Below are 16,517 nucleotides of genomic sequence, written 5' to 3' on the forward strand. Positions count from 1 at the left end.
TTTTTTTAAAGCACATTACATTAGCTCTCAGTGTAATTCTAATACCAACTACATTAGTTCTCAGCCCTACATTACATTTGAACACAATTAGTAAGTCCTCTAAATATGTGGGTGCTGACTACTCGTGAATATGATGGACCCCTACAATTTCTTAACTCTGTTCTGCGCTCTCTCAGTTACTAGTCACCTTGGAAAGTCAAGGGCCATCTCACAAAACCTAAGGGAAAACGTATGAGTAACGTTCTCTCCCATGAGGAGTATATCCAGCCCAGATACGGTGCCATACCATGAGTGACATGAAAGGCGGCATGCTCTCTACATGTTGTTTTGGAGTATCGCTTCTCCAAGGAAGTATCTTTCCATTTTAAACAGTGATTTTACTCGAGTCATATCTTACTTTTTTATTGTTTCAGGCTGATGGAAAAGCTGTAACTCCCCCAGATCACACAACCTAGACTTCACATATTGAATTCAGGGGATACTCAGCCCTTTCTGTCACACAATAGGCAATCTAGGACTTTTTCCCTACTAAAGGCAGCATGCAGGATAGTCCATGTCAAGCACCACAACAACACTGTGGCTAGATTAAAGGCGTCCTCCATATATTCCACCCATGTTGCAATATATGGAAGGAACAAGTAAGTGAGCCCCCCCAAAGGTCGACTCAATACTCTATTTGGCTCTCCCTGGAGTGACTTAGGTTTACTGTAACCCCTACGACCTGCACTATACATTAAAATGGGGAGACTCTTTCTCTTGTAAATCTCCAATAAGGGACCTCATTCTTTTGGCCATTGCGTCGGGTAAGCTTTAAAACATACTCAATCAAACCTGAGGATTTTCACGGTACGGCAGAGATACAGGGTCCCAAACTCCCCATTTATTAAAAAACGACACCCAAATAGGAAAATCGTGGGTAAGAGTGACAGGGTGGCCTTGCAACTTGATGCCTCGCACTATAGTTGCATTAAATTAGACATCATCATAAAGGTTTTAGAATGGTTAGTGGCCAAGCCCAAGGATCCCACAAAAGAAACACATTCATCGAATAGTATCTTTAGGCCGGTAGGGGTTCTTGAACACAGAACTGCGTCATCTGGTTGTAGTAATGCGGGGACCGTTAATCCAGCTATGGAGGGGGCATCCTGAGTCTGGAAGACAAGACAGGACCTAGGACATTAATGCATGACAGAAACTACAGGGGGGCTAAAACGCACCAATTTTGAATCCCTCTGTCTGTGTTCAATTGAACGCCATTAAATTGCAATCTTGGGGGTCAGATGCACTACGAACACAGTGAGTGGGGGATTTTTGCACACTAACCTATTTATGACCATATCCTAACTTTGTGCTATAACTAGTACACTAATAAGTTGCAGCACAAACTGTCTACTAATTTCTACCTTCCTGTGGATGACTGTGAATTCAGAGATGACTGTATGCAATGAGAAACCTGACACCCATCCTGACATTTCAATGCACTGAATGCCATATATTTTTAAAGGATTAGGGCATTTTTTCACAAATAAATGTTGTAATTCAGTGAATAGCAGTGTACAGCTTACAGCAGGTCCTGTAGTTTTGTGAATTGTAGACTTTGGAATCCTAAAATAGCCTTTTGCATCTGGCTCTCACTAATTTAAAATCAGTATATCAATACTGGCATGTGCTAACATTTCTTCAACGAGTGACCAAAAGGTTTTAGTGATGCATATTTCCAATATAAAACGTATACTCTACAGTCCAGGAAATTATCCTTCTGTCTATATATTGTACATGCTTTGCAATGATCAACTGTGTTATTGTCCTGAAATGGCTAAAGGAAAGAAATTGCTAAAAGCCGTAAAATATTATGTTCGATTTCTAATGGTTGTACTAATGAATATCGAGCAAAGAATATCGCCACACAGGAATATTGTGGACAGAATATTGAAGGGCAAAATATCAAAAGGCAACAGCATACTGGAAAGTATAGATGTACTATTCTTAACTTCACATAAACGTACCTTAAATATGTATGTCACCAGCTACATATATTTAATTAAATTACACTTTGCACTTTAACATGCTTTCTGTATTTTCAGCAACATAGCATTCTTTCCTGTGGACAAAGCCCTTCTGCTACATCTGCAACAATTGTGGGGCGTTCCTTTCCCTTCCCGGATATTGCTATGGATTTGTTGCTGCTCTTGGCATTGCCAAACCTCAGACATATCCATCAACTCAAATTCAAATTCAAATTCAAATCAACTCATTGGTTTTTGAATATTCGCCTACATTACAACCTTTCCTTGCCGTGAACCGCCAGTGCCCTCCTTTCAAATAGATGCAAGTAAGCGCAGTGGGGAGGGGGCGGGGCACGCGGGGGGAAGTCGACTGATGACGGAATTGGGAAAATAACATAAATAAATAAATAAATCTAATTCTGTCGTCTTTCGACAGCCCCCCCCTCAACCCGCCCCACTGCCCCTCTGCGGTTACCTGCAGGAGCGCGACTGAAATTACATCATGTGTTTCAATTGTGCTTGAATCATTTCACTAATGGAAATTAACACTATGTAAATATCAAAAACACATGCTTATAAAATAAGCCAATTTTTCATTTACATTCAGTTTTGGTGCACAGACGGTTTTGAGAATATAATACAGATCGAGAACAACTTAATTTGCATGAGCTTGCACTGTGGGTCCAAAACAAAGTGCTTTTTATGCGAGCACTTGTGTTTTACTCCTGTCTAGGGTATGTTGTGTCTCACTCCTGCCTTCGGTGTCACCTGCTTAATTGTGTAAAACAACAATAGACCATGTGTCTCCTTTTCAGAGCTCCCACCTTCAAGGCAGCCTTGACATTCAACACAAAGGCTGCTGGAAGGCGTGTGACCAAAAATTGGATGTACACTCAACAAATAAAACCCAAATCCATATTGAAATCCGAGTTGTTTACATTAATAGTTAATACCTTTGACAATGCTGCAAAGGTCCGAAGATTTGCTGAAGACTAATATTGAAGCAGGCTGTCCTGTGTGCATGCTCGGATTGTCAATGCTATGAGCAAGGGACATCATTTTAATGGTCTACTACATGTACTGTCAATTGCTGTTTCATTCTGTAAACGTTGTAAACGAGTTTTCCACAGACTGTAGAGCAAGTTATTATTTCCCTGCAATGTGAAGCTAACTTTGAACAATGAGGAAAGTTAATCACTGGAGGATACCTGAAAAGGCCCCAAAAGACAGATCTTGCGTCTCTCCTTCAGGAACATCTGAGATTTCATTGATCATTGTTACTTTTTAATTGTGCTGTAGACAGAAATGTAGGTAATGAATTGCACTAGCTGGCTTTTGGGACAATATTCCTAGGCGGATGATCGCGATGCACGAATCTTCTTGGGTAGAAACAGTCCAGAGTCAATATTACAAAGTAGACAGAAAGTTACTTGAATGTTTGTTCGTGTTAAAGAAAGGATGAAAGGTATTACACCTTGATTAAGCTCATATGTCCTTATGTGTTGGCTATCCAGATTACCTATTTTAAATATTAATGAGTAAAGATTGTTTCAACTAAAAAAGAACAGTCTCCTGAGTGACGTTCCCAGTAGCAGGGAACCACTAGCAGACTGGCTTTCCTAAAACAAAGTTCTCGGAAGGGAAAGAAGGAGTGAGACGATGTTTTACAAGGCACAAAAAAGGAATTTCTGAATGACTCAAAATACTGTGAATTCCATTCTAGATGGATAGGCAGCAAATGAGGAGTTTGACGATTGACAGAAACTGGTTGCGTAAGTTACCAAGAGTGCTACCTTCAGTCCAAGGATGGGTATAGCCAAAATGTAGCTTTCTGGCCATCTGAATCTAAATAGGGTACGCCTATACTTTTCTTTAATATTTTCAGTTGGGAAAAGTGAGAAGAAGTGATGCAATTGACTTCAGAAGTCAGTAAAACATTGCTAGCAAATGACACCCCCGCGCCGCACGGCCACCAGCTGCTGCGTGTGCCCCTTAGCCTTGTCCCTGCCGCGCTGCCGGCCTCGCCGCCGGCTGACTCTGTTGTTGTTTGCTTTGTTTTTGTTTTGTTCACCATTTGTGCTTGTTAAACTGTATTTCTTGCCCGTGTTAGCGTTTTTTGTTTTGCATTAGTGCCTGTTTATTTTTCAGCTTGTGTCCTTCCTGTTTGCCCGCCTACCTCGCCGCCCTCCGTCTTCCCTCCCCGCTCCCCGCTTCCCGCCACCACCGCAGACCCCGCCCCTTTTTTCCTTCTGTTCCCTCCCCGCTCCCGCCTCCCAGCTGCTCCGCCCACCCGCGCACTTGGCCTTTATATGGCGACCGTGCGACACAGGTAAGTGTGACCCACTTGTGGGACACCCCCGCGCCGCACGGCCACCAGCTGCTGCGTGTGCCCCTTAGCCTTGTCCCTGCCGCGCTGCCGGCCTCGCCGCCGGCTGACTCTGTTGTCGTTTGTTTTGTTTTTGTTTTGTTCACCATTTGTGCTTGTTAAACTGTATTTCTTGCCCGTGTTAGCGTTTTTTGTTTTCCATTAGTGCCTGTTTATTTTTCAGCTTGTGTCCTTCCTGTTTGCCCGCCTACCTCACCGCCCTCCGTCTTCCCTCCCCGCTCCCCGCTTCCCGCCACCACCGCAGACCCCGCCCCTTTTTTCCTTCTGTTCCCTCCCCGCTCCCGCCTCCCAGCTGCTCCGCCCACCCGCGCACTTCGCCTTTATATGGCGACCGTGCAAACGCGCAGCGGTCACGCGCAGCGGGCGCGCCGATTGTGCGCCGAAGGCGCGCCAAAGGTAAGCCCGTCTGCGCCCGTCCGCGACCGGATCGCGACCAGCGCCAGGACCCCTGGCCCCCGAAGACCCCGAGCGACCCGCCTGACGTACTCCGCCGCCACCCTCTTCGCTCTCAACTCCGGCCGACTCCCAGAATGCCATCAAGCCACACCACGACGCACCCACGGACCTTTCAGCTGCCACGCCTGCAAATTCACCTGCATCCGGACCTGCCTCACACCAGCACCCGCCAAGTCGAACACCAGCAGCACCCACCTCAAGTGCATCCTGCTCAACACCCGCTCCGTCCACAGACACGCCATCGAACTCTGGAACCTCCTAGACGCCACAGCCCCAGACGTTGCCTTCCACACGGAGACCTGGATGAACGCCTCATCAGCTCCCGACATCGCCATCGCTATCCCAGAGGGCTACAAGATCGTCCGGAGGGACCGCAACGCCAACCAGATGGGAGGGGGCTACGCCATCAACCACAAGAACACCATCCGTCTCACGACCAGCACCGACAACACCCTGACCACCGCCGAACACCTGCATTTCCAGATCCACACCAACCCGAGCACCACCCTCAGAGGCACCCTGATCTACCGACCCCCTGGACCACGCACCCAATTCAGCGAGGACATCGCCGACTTCGTCAGCCCGCATGCCCTCCCCTCCGCTGACTACATCCTCCTGGGGGACCTCAACTTCCACCTGGAGAACAACAACGACCGCAACACCACCACCCTGCTGGACAACCTCGCCAACCTGGGACTCAAGCAACTGGTGTCCACCCCCACCCACCTCGCCGGACACACACTCGACGCAGTCTTCTCTTCCAGCACAGACATCGACTTCAGCCACGCCACAGAGCTTCAATGGACGGACCACAGCTGCGTCCACTTCACCTTCAAGAGAACGACGACCCACCACCACCAGCAACAGGCCGCCCGCAGAAGCTGGAACAAGATCACAGCAGACCAGCTCGCCACCTCCCTGAGCCAGCACCCTCCTGCCAGCTCAGCGAACCCCAGCCAGGCCGCCGACAACCTCACGAAGTGGATCAGCATCTGCGCGGACGAGCTCGCCCCGCTGAGGACCCCGCCCAGCAGACCCGGAAGCAAGAAAGCCCCGTGGTTCACTGACGAACTCAAGAGCTCCAAGAAGAACTGCCGAGACCTCGAGAAAGTCTGGAGAAGGGAACCTACACCGGACAACAGGACCTCCTTCAAGCTTGCCACCCGGAAGCACCACCAGCTGATCCGCGCCGCCAAGAAAACAGCATTCAAGGAACGGTTGGACAACAACGCACACAACTGCAAGGAACTCTTCAACATCGTGAAAGAGCTTTCCAGCCCCAGCGCAGGAAACAACGACATCACCCCATCGCAAGACCTCTGCAACTCCCTCGCTTCATACTTCCACAACAAGATCGCGGACATACACAACAGCTTCAACAACCAACCAACGCACACCATGACCGAACAATCACCCCCCACCACCACCCTCCACGCCTGGACCCCGATCAGCACCGAAGACACCATCCGCACGATGAACTCCATCCACTCCGGATCACCGACCGACCCCTGCCCTCACCACGTCTACAACAAGGCCGACGCTGTCATCGCACCCCACCTGCGAGACATCATCAACACATCATTCGACACCGCCACCTTCCCTGAGAGCTGGAAACACGCCGAACTCAGCGCCCTACTCAAGAAACCAACAGCGGACCCCACCGAACTCAAGAACTACCGCCTCATCTCGCTCCTCCCGTTTCCAGCCAAAGTCATCGAGAAGACCGTCAACAAGCAGATGGCCGCCTTCCTCGAGACGAACGGATCCCTCGACCCCTCACAGTCCGGCTTCCGAGCCAATCACAGCACCGAGACCGCCCTCATCGCCGCCACTGATGACATCCGAGCCCTGATGGACAATGGAGAAACAGCGGCCCTCATCCTCCTAGACCTCTCCGCGGCATTCAACACGGTCTGCCACCGCACCCTAGTACAGCGCCTCAGCAACATCGGAATCCAGGACAAGGCGCTGGAATGGATCATCTCCTTCCTCGACGGAAGAACACAGAGAGTCCGCCTACCACCGTACAAGTCAGAGGCCTCCGAAGTCATCTGCGGCGTCCCTCAAGGATCATCTCTGAGCCCCACCCTCTTCAACGTCTACATGAGCCCCCTCGCGGCCATCGTACGCAAACACAACCTCAGCATAATCTCCTACGCCGACGACACCCAGCTGATCCTCTCCCTGACCAACGACCCCGCCTCCGCCAGAGCCAACCTGCATGAAGGGATGAAAGAGGTAGCCGAGTGGATGACGACCAGCCGCCTGAAACTGAACTCCGACAAGACGGAGGTCCTCATCCTGGGCTCTTCCCCCTCCGCCTGGGACGACTCCTGGTGGCCTCCCGCCCTGGGCACCGCACCCAAACCGACAGACCATGCACGCAACCTGGGCTTCATCCTGGACTCCTCCCTCTCCATGACCAGGCAAGTCAACAACGTCTCCTCGGCGTGCTTCAACATCCTACGCATGCTACGGAAGATCTTCCGGTGGATCCCCACCGAGACCAGGAAGACCGTCACCCAGGCCCTCGTCACCAGCCGACTGGACTACGGCAACGCCCTCTACGCCGGTACCACCGCCAAGCTCCAGAAGAGACTCCAGCGGATCCAGAACGCCTCAGCCAGACTCATCCTCGACATCCCACGAACCAGCCACATCACCGGACATCTGAGAGACCTTCACTGGCTCCCCGTCAACAAAAGAATCACCTTCCGCCTCCTCACCCACGCACACAAAGCCCTACACGACCAAGGCCCGAGCTACCTCAACAGCCGGATCAACTTCTACGCTCCCAAACGCCACCTCCGATCAGCCAACCACGCCCTCGCCGCCGTCCCCCGCATCCGAAGAGCGACTACAGGAGGAAGGTCCTTCTCCTACCTGGCCGCCAAGACCTGGAACTCCCTCCCTCCCGACCTGCGCCTGACCCAAGACCACCTCTCCTTCAGGAAGAAGCTGAAGACCTGGCTGTTCAAGCAGTAGCGGCACCCCCCCCCCCCAGCGCCTTGAGACCCTACGGGTATGTAGCGCGCTCTATAAGTGTCACTGATTGATTGATTGATTGATTGATTGATTGAAAAACCTTCATTTCTATCCATCGGATCTCGAATGTGGCAGTCATCTAGCTCTGGAGATCAGTAAGCAGAAGACCACAGTTCTGAATGGCACCTCACCACAGTGATTTCTGTTTCATTAGCCAAAGAGAGTCCATCCAGTCTTGGCCCTTTCTCGTACATTGTTGAAAGACTGAGCACAGATCTGCTGCATAATTAAGGAGCAAGAAGATGCAGGCATTATGGAGATCCTTAAAAAAGTGAATCTTGTGTGAGCAGACACGCCATACCAAAGGCTCAACACAAATGTTAACCCCTTCCAGGCTCATGACGAGCTGGGCTTGTCATGGCGTAGCCTCCTCGCACGCTGATGCCGAGACCAGCTCGTCATGAAACATGGGATTTTGTAAATCTGAGCACAGGAGGAGAATTCTCTGAGCGCGGATGTGGAGTACACAAGATTAGACCAGATCTTTGAAAAAAGAGACAACAAAGGAGATGCTCTGGAGTACAGATTGAAAAATAAACTTTTGCTTTGTGAATGATCTGCCTAGAAGTGTGAAACCCTTGCAGTCCTTTTCTTCCTATGCCAGTCTCTTTGGGGCGTTGAATAGAAAGAGGATGAGTGCCAAATGCCACCAACAGATCAAGTTGATTCTACATGCTGATACTGCCATCATCCATGATGGAATGCAGATCATCAAGAACGTCAACAAGAACAGTGGTGTGGATGCTGTATCTTTGTAAATAAAGCCAAGCATCTCAAAAAGAAATCTAATTGGTGTATGTTTTACACCAATCAGTATACAGAACAGCCATTTTGAATGGCCCTCACTTACAAACAATGAACTGCTGTAAATTCAAGACATGGTGTCACGCTTAAATGCCTAAAGCACCTTCTCCATCAATCACCTTCCAACTTAGATTGTATGTACCCCATCATCAACTGAAAGGAAGACTATTAGCATCTCGTAATTTCTAAAAATAAACACAATTCTCCAAGAAATATGTCTATTTGGCAGATTCTTCTCTCACCAAGGCCACCAATTGTGGGATGCCTAAGGAACGTACCTTACACCAGAATAAGACCTAAAGGATACTAAAAAAGGCACTAACAAGAAATCTCTTTAAAGCAGATTATATGACATATGGCACACAAGACTTTAGTCTCCTAATTGATGTTTGCTTCTCTAGCTCATTAGCATTGCAGTATTACACTATATAGGTGCATCCCAATTAACACACAACATGGAGGAGTGATCTATAATTCAAACTCATTATTTACCCAGCTACCTCTTGTGGCAATTTCGATTCACTCTTTGGTGTGAATCAACGTGCAGATACCTTAATCATGAGTAGACACAAACCCCACAAGTAAGTTAATTCTATTTCTTTTTTACAGTCTCCATCTCACTTGCCTTTGCATTATGGAACTTGATATGAGAACTGGAATCTTTTACATAGAATACTGTACATTGCATCCCATATGCAATGACTTCTAACCGTATGCTGTCTGTAGAGTGGTGATGTTTTTTGAGTCGTACGAACCTCAAATACCCCAAAAGAATCCTTACGATAACTTGAGATGCCAAATTCAAACTTACAGTGATAAAGATTTTCTCAAGAATGAGGTCCATTCCTATGGTGTCATAGGTGCAAACAGAGAATCAAGTTTTTGTATACAGTAGCTAACATCTCAACCCTCTTCACATGAATTTGTGAAGAATTTCCTAACAGTGGTGCACACGGTGTAACCCAACGTTCCTTACTCTGTTCTACCTGATCCTATTATGGAATTCTATTTATGAACCTCTGTCAGGATAGTAAAATATATGTATGCTATAGCCTACCGTATTGGCCAGACTAATGCTATCGTTTAGCATATCAACTTGCTGTGCAATGCACTTACCATATCACAGCAGGCTGGCTAGCTTCTAGGAAACAAAGTAAACATTATGGTATCAATTTGGTAATCAACTCAATTGATTTCTATATGTCAATCTGCCCTACAAAGGTGACCCAAATATGTGTTGTTTTCTGCTATCACATTTTCTCATAGAATCAGTGTACACTGTGTTGAAAAGGTATTGATGTCTAAATTAAATGCAATCGTTGAACAACTGTAAAGATAACTCATAACCAAAGGGATGAATAAAATGTCAAAAATGTGATGCCAGCAAATAACATGTTTTTAGTGACAGTCATGAGTTCAGGAATAGATGCATCAGCCTTGATGCTTTAGATTAAGATGACATTTGGCACAAAGGGATACAAACCCACGAGCATAACCTTAGTCTTTCCTCTATTACCTTTCAGCCCCCTGGTGGCCATCCAGGTCTCAATGTTCTTCAAAAAAGTGGCCAGTCTCCCAGCAACAGTGGATGGAACAATCAATATACAAAGAGAAAGGTGTGTATCACCCCTGTACTGCAGGACAAATGTCATAATGCCTGTGAAGGTCATGCAGGTGCCCAATGTAAATGGTAAAAAGGTTAGAGAGGAAGTGCATTTCTGTCATATGTGTGTGAGCAGAGCTGTATGGCTCTAGAAACCAAATGCAGCAATTGTACAGGTATCTATAAACAGAATGTGTGGAATTCTATTATTAGAGTGTGCCATTTACCAGATATTCCTAAAAGTTGTATTTGTTGTTAAGCAAGAACCATGTCTACTTTAAATGATGTACAGAGCAAATGTTCCAAAAGTAGTGGTTTTTGGTGTGTATATTAGTGGAGGAAGATGGATGACTTAGCAGTTGGTCCAAGATATGCAAACTATGAAACACACCTGTAGAAATTAAATATGTTCTATGTTTAGCAGACTACTGACCAACATTTTGAGTATTGGAGTGTAATGCAGAATAATGGTAAGAGAAGTGTTACAATGAACAGAAAAAGAAATTGTACTAAACCAGAAAATATGGTTTTTAAGATAAATCTTAAATAAGTAGCTGGAGGAATCAGGCCTGCTTACGTTTGAATAGGAACGTGTTTCTTCTCATGCTAAATTAAAATATTCTGGGCTATTCGCACAGTGCATATTACTTGCAGGATTTATTGAGGTTAGGCATGGGAGAGGTATGCTGGAAATTTGTAACTTAACCCCTTGAAGACCACAATTAGAAACTAATGGCTGGCCATGAGTATGTCTGACTGACTGCTGGTTCTGTGTTAATAGGGAGCTGTAGGTTTCTGACCGTGGAAATAAAAGAAGGTAGGCATAATACAGATAATAATTTGGTTGAATGAAGAGAAGGTGTACTATGGATGCCATGCTATAAAAACAAATGCAGTTGTACATTTTCACTTACTACCATCCATTTTAATGAGAGACATAGCAGTGTTGAAGGAGAGGCTTCTGGCAAATGTGGTAAATGTGTAGTACCTGTAATCCACTTGCAGTGGTAGTAGTAGAGATGAATAATTTCATTCACATACTGGATTTGAAGATCACACCATGGTTTCAGGCAGAAATGGAGTGTCATAGTATGAAGAGGAAGATTAATTTAGCAGAGAGAGGAACCAGGGACAGAGGATGTCGTAAAATAAACAATGGGTCTTATTTGGTGGTTGGTGGCTGGCATCCTCTGCCAAAATGTGACGAGTATTCTGTCTGTCATATTACAAGTACCATAGGCTATAATGCACTTGATATACGGTTGACATATCCTCCAGGTTTGAAATGGAGTGTCCAACTCACCAAGCTCTACATAAGGCCCACTGTCTGCTTCATATTAGTTTAGCATAAAAGAATGGATATCCATCTAGTGGGGAGCGGTGGTTAGACAGTAACAACTTCATTCCTAACAGTGAGGGTAAGGAATTGGAGAAAATTATTTGAGTTTTTTCAGAAATTCATCTAATAATTTGGGGGGAGTGTACCCTTGCTTAATTAATAAACATATTCTAATTAGGCTTCAATGCAGCTTTTTGATAATCTCCACTTAGACCCTGGTGGTTGTGGCACATGCAGCAGGCAGTTCCCTTGAGAAATGTGTGTTAAATTCAAGCAGCACCAACAATTATAAATTTAAGAGAATACAATTAATAAACCAATTTGGAAATCTAGAGAAAAATGTGATAAGTAAGAAGACATGAAAACTATCAAAATTGAATCAGCAGAACTAGATATGTGATTTTTTTAAGTTTTAAGGCCAAATTAAAGAATTAGTGGGCAGTATCAATGAATGGATGATCTGAACATGGTGCAATTTCAGGCTGATCACAATAGAGTGGAGAACGGCTAGTCACACTAGTCAAGGTTTGTACCTTACAAACATCTTTCAGCAGGGCTAGCAACAAAGCTGAAGCCATCAAGAATCCCTCAAAATCAGATATGTAGTCATTGAACTGGATTTCCACAGTGGTCCCTATGCTGCTGAGATAGATTTGCTGCCTTGCCTCAATCCAAGGTTTTACCTCACTTAGTCCCTTTTTTGTTCTCAAAATCCACCAGCAAGGTAAAACCAGGATCAGTAATTAGCCGGAGTTCCATGAGGCTGGGTACCTTGACTGCCAGGTCCTGCGGATTTCAGCATGGCAAAAAGCATTGAGCAGGTTATAGAAGTAGAATGTCTTTGAAATACTGAGGGCTGATATGATGGTGCTGGGTAACCATTTATACAATTCAAGGTGCTTGTGGGTTTATATACTTCATAATTTACAGATACGCTCCTATGTCTTCATTTTTTATTGGTTGAATAGATGCAGTGTTTTGAAAGAAAGGGGGAAGATGACCTTATCCATCATGCTTAGCAATGCCCAGGAAATGTGTCAGGATAGGAGCACTGGTGGATATACATACATATATATAAATAAAACCTACTGGTAGTCACCAGTAGATGGGTATAGTTAGTATCATGTTTCCACAGGGAAAGCAATTTTTGACTTGCCGATATATTTGGCGCCATTAGACGAATCTTCACGAAATGTATAAAAAGAAAAAAAGTGCCCCTGTGATTCTAGTTTTGCATGGAATGTTTTGGGATGATCTGACGGATCAGTAACTCCAAGCAGTGACCTTAAGCAGGGGCTGAGAAAAAGGGCGGTTCAAAAAAGTGTATTTCCCATGTTAATTCCCATGGAGGTTTTAGACACGCCTGCAGCCTGAACCACTGGACAGAATTTCACTTCAACCAGTGTGTGTTGGCAGCCATTTGGGACACGGCTTCAGCAAAATCCCCCTATAAAAACGTGACAAAAAGAAAAGGGGGCAAGGTATGAATAGGTTACCCTCGTAGCTGTGGTCCTGGGGTCCTAGAGGGACTCCACCTGGGCAAAAAAGCTTTTTTTTCCAATGTATGGCCAAAATAGTGAACATTTGCGGATATCACTGTGAATTAAAAAAAAAAAACAAGTGTGGTCTTCCACGCTTGCTTTTAACATTGCCCCTGGTGGGCCAGGTCCCAGGGGGCATATTGCCTTTAATGAAAAGTGGGGGACACATGGGGCCCTCCTCTTGGGGCTCAATTATGCCCAGGGGTCCACCTCCTCTCCGGGTCTCATGGCATTGTTAATGCCCCAGGAATCACGATCTACACAGGCCTATAAATGAAAGAAATTATTAGGGTGGGTCATGCAGAACCCCCAAAAGCTGGGTCCACCTCCCCAGGGCTGCAATAATCATTTAAGAGGGGGTCCGCATGGACCGCCGGCCCTGGGGACCACCACTAGGGCTAAATACTTTTGAAAAATGAAGGCCATATACGGTCCCAGGAACAAACCCCCCAGGCCGGCCTGTGACCAGGGCACCTAGTGAAAAGTGGCCAGACCATGGGGATGGGGTCCCCAGGCCGAAATCGGCCCAGAGAAGGGTGCCACGTGGCCCCACCCCCCAGTACATTTCTATTGGGCCCCTGGGATGGAGTACCAGAGGCAAAAATTGGCCCAGCAAGGGGTGCCGCAAGCCCTTCTCCCTCATTAAGTCATGGCTTGACCCTGGGTGATGGGGTCCCTGGGACCATTCTGGCCCTGATTCTCATTTCGCAGAACGGGAGACACCTACAAACATAAGCATAGCTGTGGCGCCCGTTGAGGCTCCATGCACCCGTTAACACTCCACTTCTTTAAAGGACATATTAAGGACTTGGTGAAGGAAAGCAAGTGTGTTTTCACAGCAATTCTATACTGCAAAATGATCTGAAATCTGTTGTGGAGGTGACTGCATTGTTGATCTAATGGAGAGTAATCTTTATGTCACTGTGAAGAGTGGGTTTGTTGTTGTCCTGTTCTGATGAAAGCAGAGTCCAAGGTTCTCCCCTTAGATTACCATGAGTATGCAAATGTTCAAATCACCTAAGCTCCACCTTATTGGCCCCGCCCAATCCACCTTAGTAGTATGCAAAGGTCTTCCCGCCTTTTGTCAGGATGATGGACAGCTTAACAATTGCCCCCCACCAGCGCATTTCCTGCCGATTTTGGTGAGGAATTCTTGATTGCTGAGGAATATGTGCACATCTCCACCAAACAACGAATCACGTACTTCATATAGTTAAGAGGAAAGACCCTTGTTTGTTGCAGACTCACCACTTTGTAGTCTTGTCTTCTTCTCCACAGGAGGATCCATGTTATCACATATTTCTGAATAAAGATGCATCAGAAATAATCACATTGCCAAAACGTGCACAAAGTCACTGGTCACATTTCCTCATGCTCTATTAAGCAGCCATAGTGTAGAATACGTACAAGCACTTAGTAATTAACCAGTAGAAAGAACTCCTTTTGGGTAGATATGTTGTGCAAAACTGTTGTATAAAAGGACAGGTGTGGTTCCTTTGTGGCTGAGTCACTCACAGAGCTATGGATACCCTCACTCAGACACTTAAACCGACCCTCAATCACAGCCAGGCACTCACCCACCCAGTATCAGACCCACTCAGATACTCACACACCCACTCACTTACAGATGCACTTAGACACTCGTGCACCCATTCATAGACCCATACAGCCACTCACACAGGCACTTGCAAACTCACTCAGACACTCTGACACCTACTCACAGACCCACTCACTCAGACACTCATGCACCCACACAGACACTCACACACCCACTCGCTGACCCACTCAGACACTCATGCTCCCACTCACACATGCAGTGAGACACTTATGTAGCCACTTCCAGACCCACATAGATGCTCATTCACCCATTGAGACACTCATGCACTCCCTCACACACCCACTGAGACACTCATGCACCCATTCATAGACCCATACAGCAACTCACACAGCCATTCACAAATCCATTCAGACACTCAACCACCCACTCACAGACCCACTCAGACACTCATCCATTCCCTCAGAGACTCACACACCCACTCACAAACCCACTAAAAGACTTGCAGATCCACTGAGCCACTCATGCACTCACTCACAGACTGACTCACACACTCATGCAGGCACTTGCAAAGTTACTCAGACACTCTGACACCTACTCATAGACCCAATCACTCAGACACTCATGCACCAACTCAGACACTCACACACCCACTCGCAGACCCACTCAGACACTCATGCTCCCACTGACACATGCAGTGAGACACTTATGTAGCCACTTCCAGACCCACATAGACGCTCACACACCCATTGAGACACTCATGCACTCACTCATACAGTCAATCTCGAAGGCTATGGAATAAAGTTACGAAATAAAATGTAAAAAACCTTAGAAATTTACCTAAAAAACCAAAGGTTACAGAAGCGTTATAGTTAGGAAATTGATTTTAAAAAATCTAGAAATTAAGTGATCTCACTGATGATGCCAAGAGAGATGAAATATGTGAGGTCATAAGCAGGACCTTGTGGAGGTGTAAGTTAATATTAGCTCCGGTAACTACAACTGCTGAATCACAGTATCTGATTGTAAGCCAAAGAATAAAGTGCTTGAGTGGTATGTGCACAAATGTTTTCAAAAGGATTGAATAACAAATGTAAAGGATTAATTCATAAATAGTGAAACAAAACAACAAGGCTTATATTTATATATATATGTATATATACACACACAGACACACACATATATATATATATATCTTCTAGATATGTAGATGTAGAGTTTAAAATTGTGAATCATATTTACTGATAACTATGTCTCCATTAACAATATATATGTATCTTGAATTTCAATTGTGCAGAAAGGAAGCACAGCATTCTACAGGGTTAGCGGCAAAGACACAGTCAATGTGTGATAGGAAAGGGAGCTGGTTTGTTCTATGATGTAGTCTACAGATGTTTCTTAAATGTAAACACGGTTTGGTAGTTGATTTTTTGTTCATAATATTCGGGCAAGATAATATTTTGTCACTCATTATTCTGACATACAGCGGTGATCAATGGTTTCGCCATATAAGATAATTGCTTTCCCTGATAGATGTGGCATGTGTCACTCTGTGGTATCATTCAAAGACAGCATTCCACATGGGTTCCCCCATCTAAAAACATATTACCAGATCATGAACACATTTATAAAATAGAGGCAAGCCCAGTGGAAAATTCACAACAATGAAAAGTAACAATCATATATCTATTTATAATATATGAGGCCCTGCAATCACTGTTTAAGAGCCTAACTCTAAATTCCGTTCTCCAGTGAAGGTGTGAAATCTCTGTACACCTGTTA

The 16,517-nt window shown here is 45.7% G+C and overlaps 1 protein-coding gene across 1 annotated transcript in view; it reads left to right on the forward strand.

Moving 5' to 3' along the window:
• The window catches only part of TENM1 (teneurin transmembrane protein 1), a 1,327,579-nt gene that overhangs the window by 163,453 nt on the left and 1,147,609 nt on the right, over positions 1-16,517 (forward strand). Inside the window, exon 3 of the mRNA XM_086918499.1 lies at positions 10,221-10,313. Within this exon, the coding sequence (XP_086774625.1) occupies positions 10,221-10,313 (93 nt within the window). The remainder of the gene's footprint in view (positions 1-10,220; positions 10,314-16,517) is intronic.

The sequence above is a fragment of the Lissotriton vulgaris genome, chromosome 4_1 (genome assembly GCF_964263255.1).
Source record: "Lissotriton vulgaris chromosome 4_1, aLisVul1.2, whole genome shotgun sequence".
In the NCBI taxonomy this organism is placed as follows: Eukaryota; Metazoa; Chordata; class Amphibia; order Caudata; family Salamandridae; genus Lissotriton; species Lissotriton vulgaris.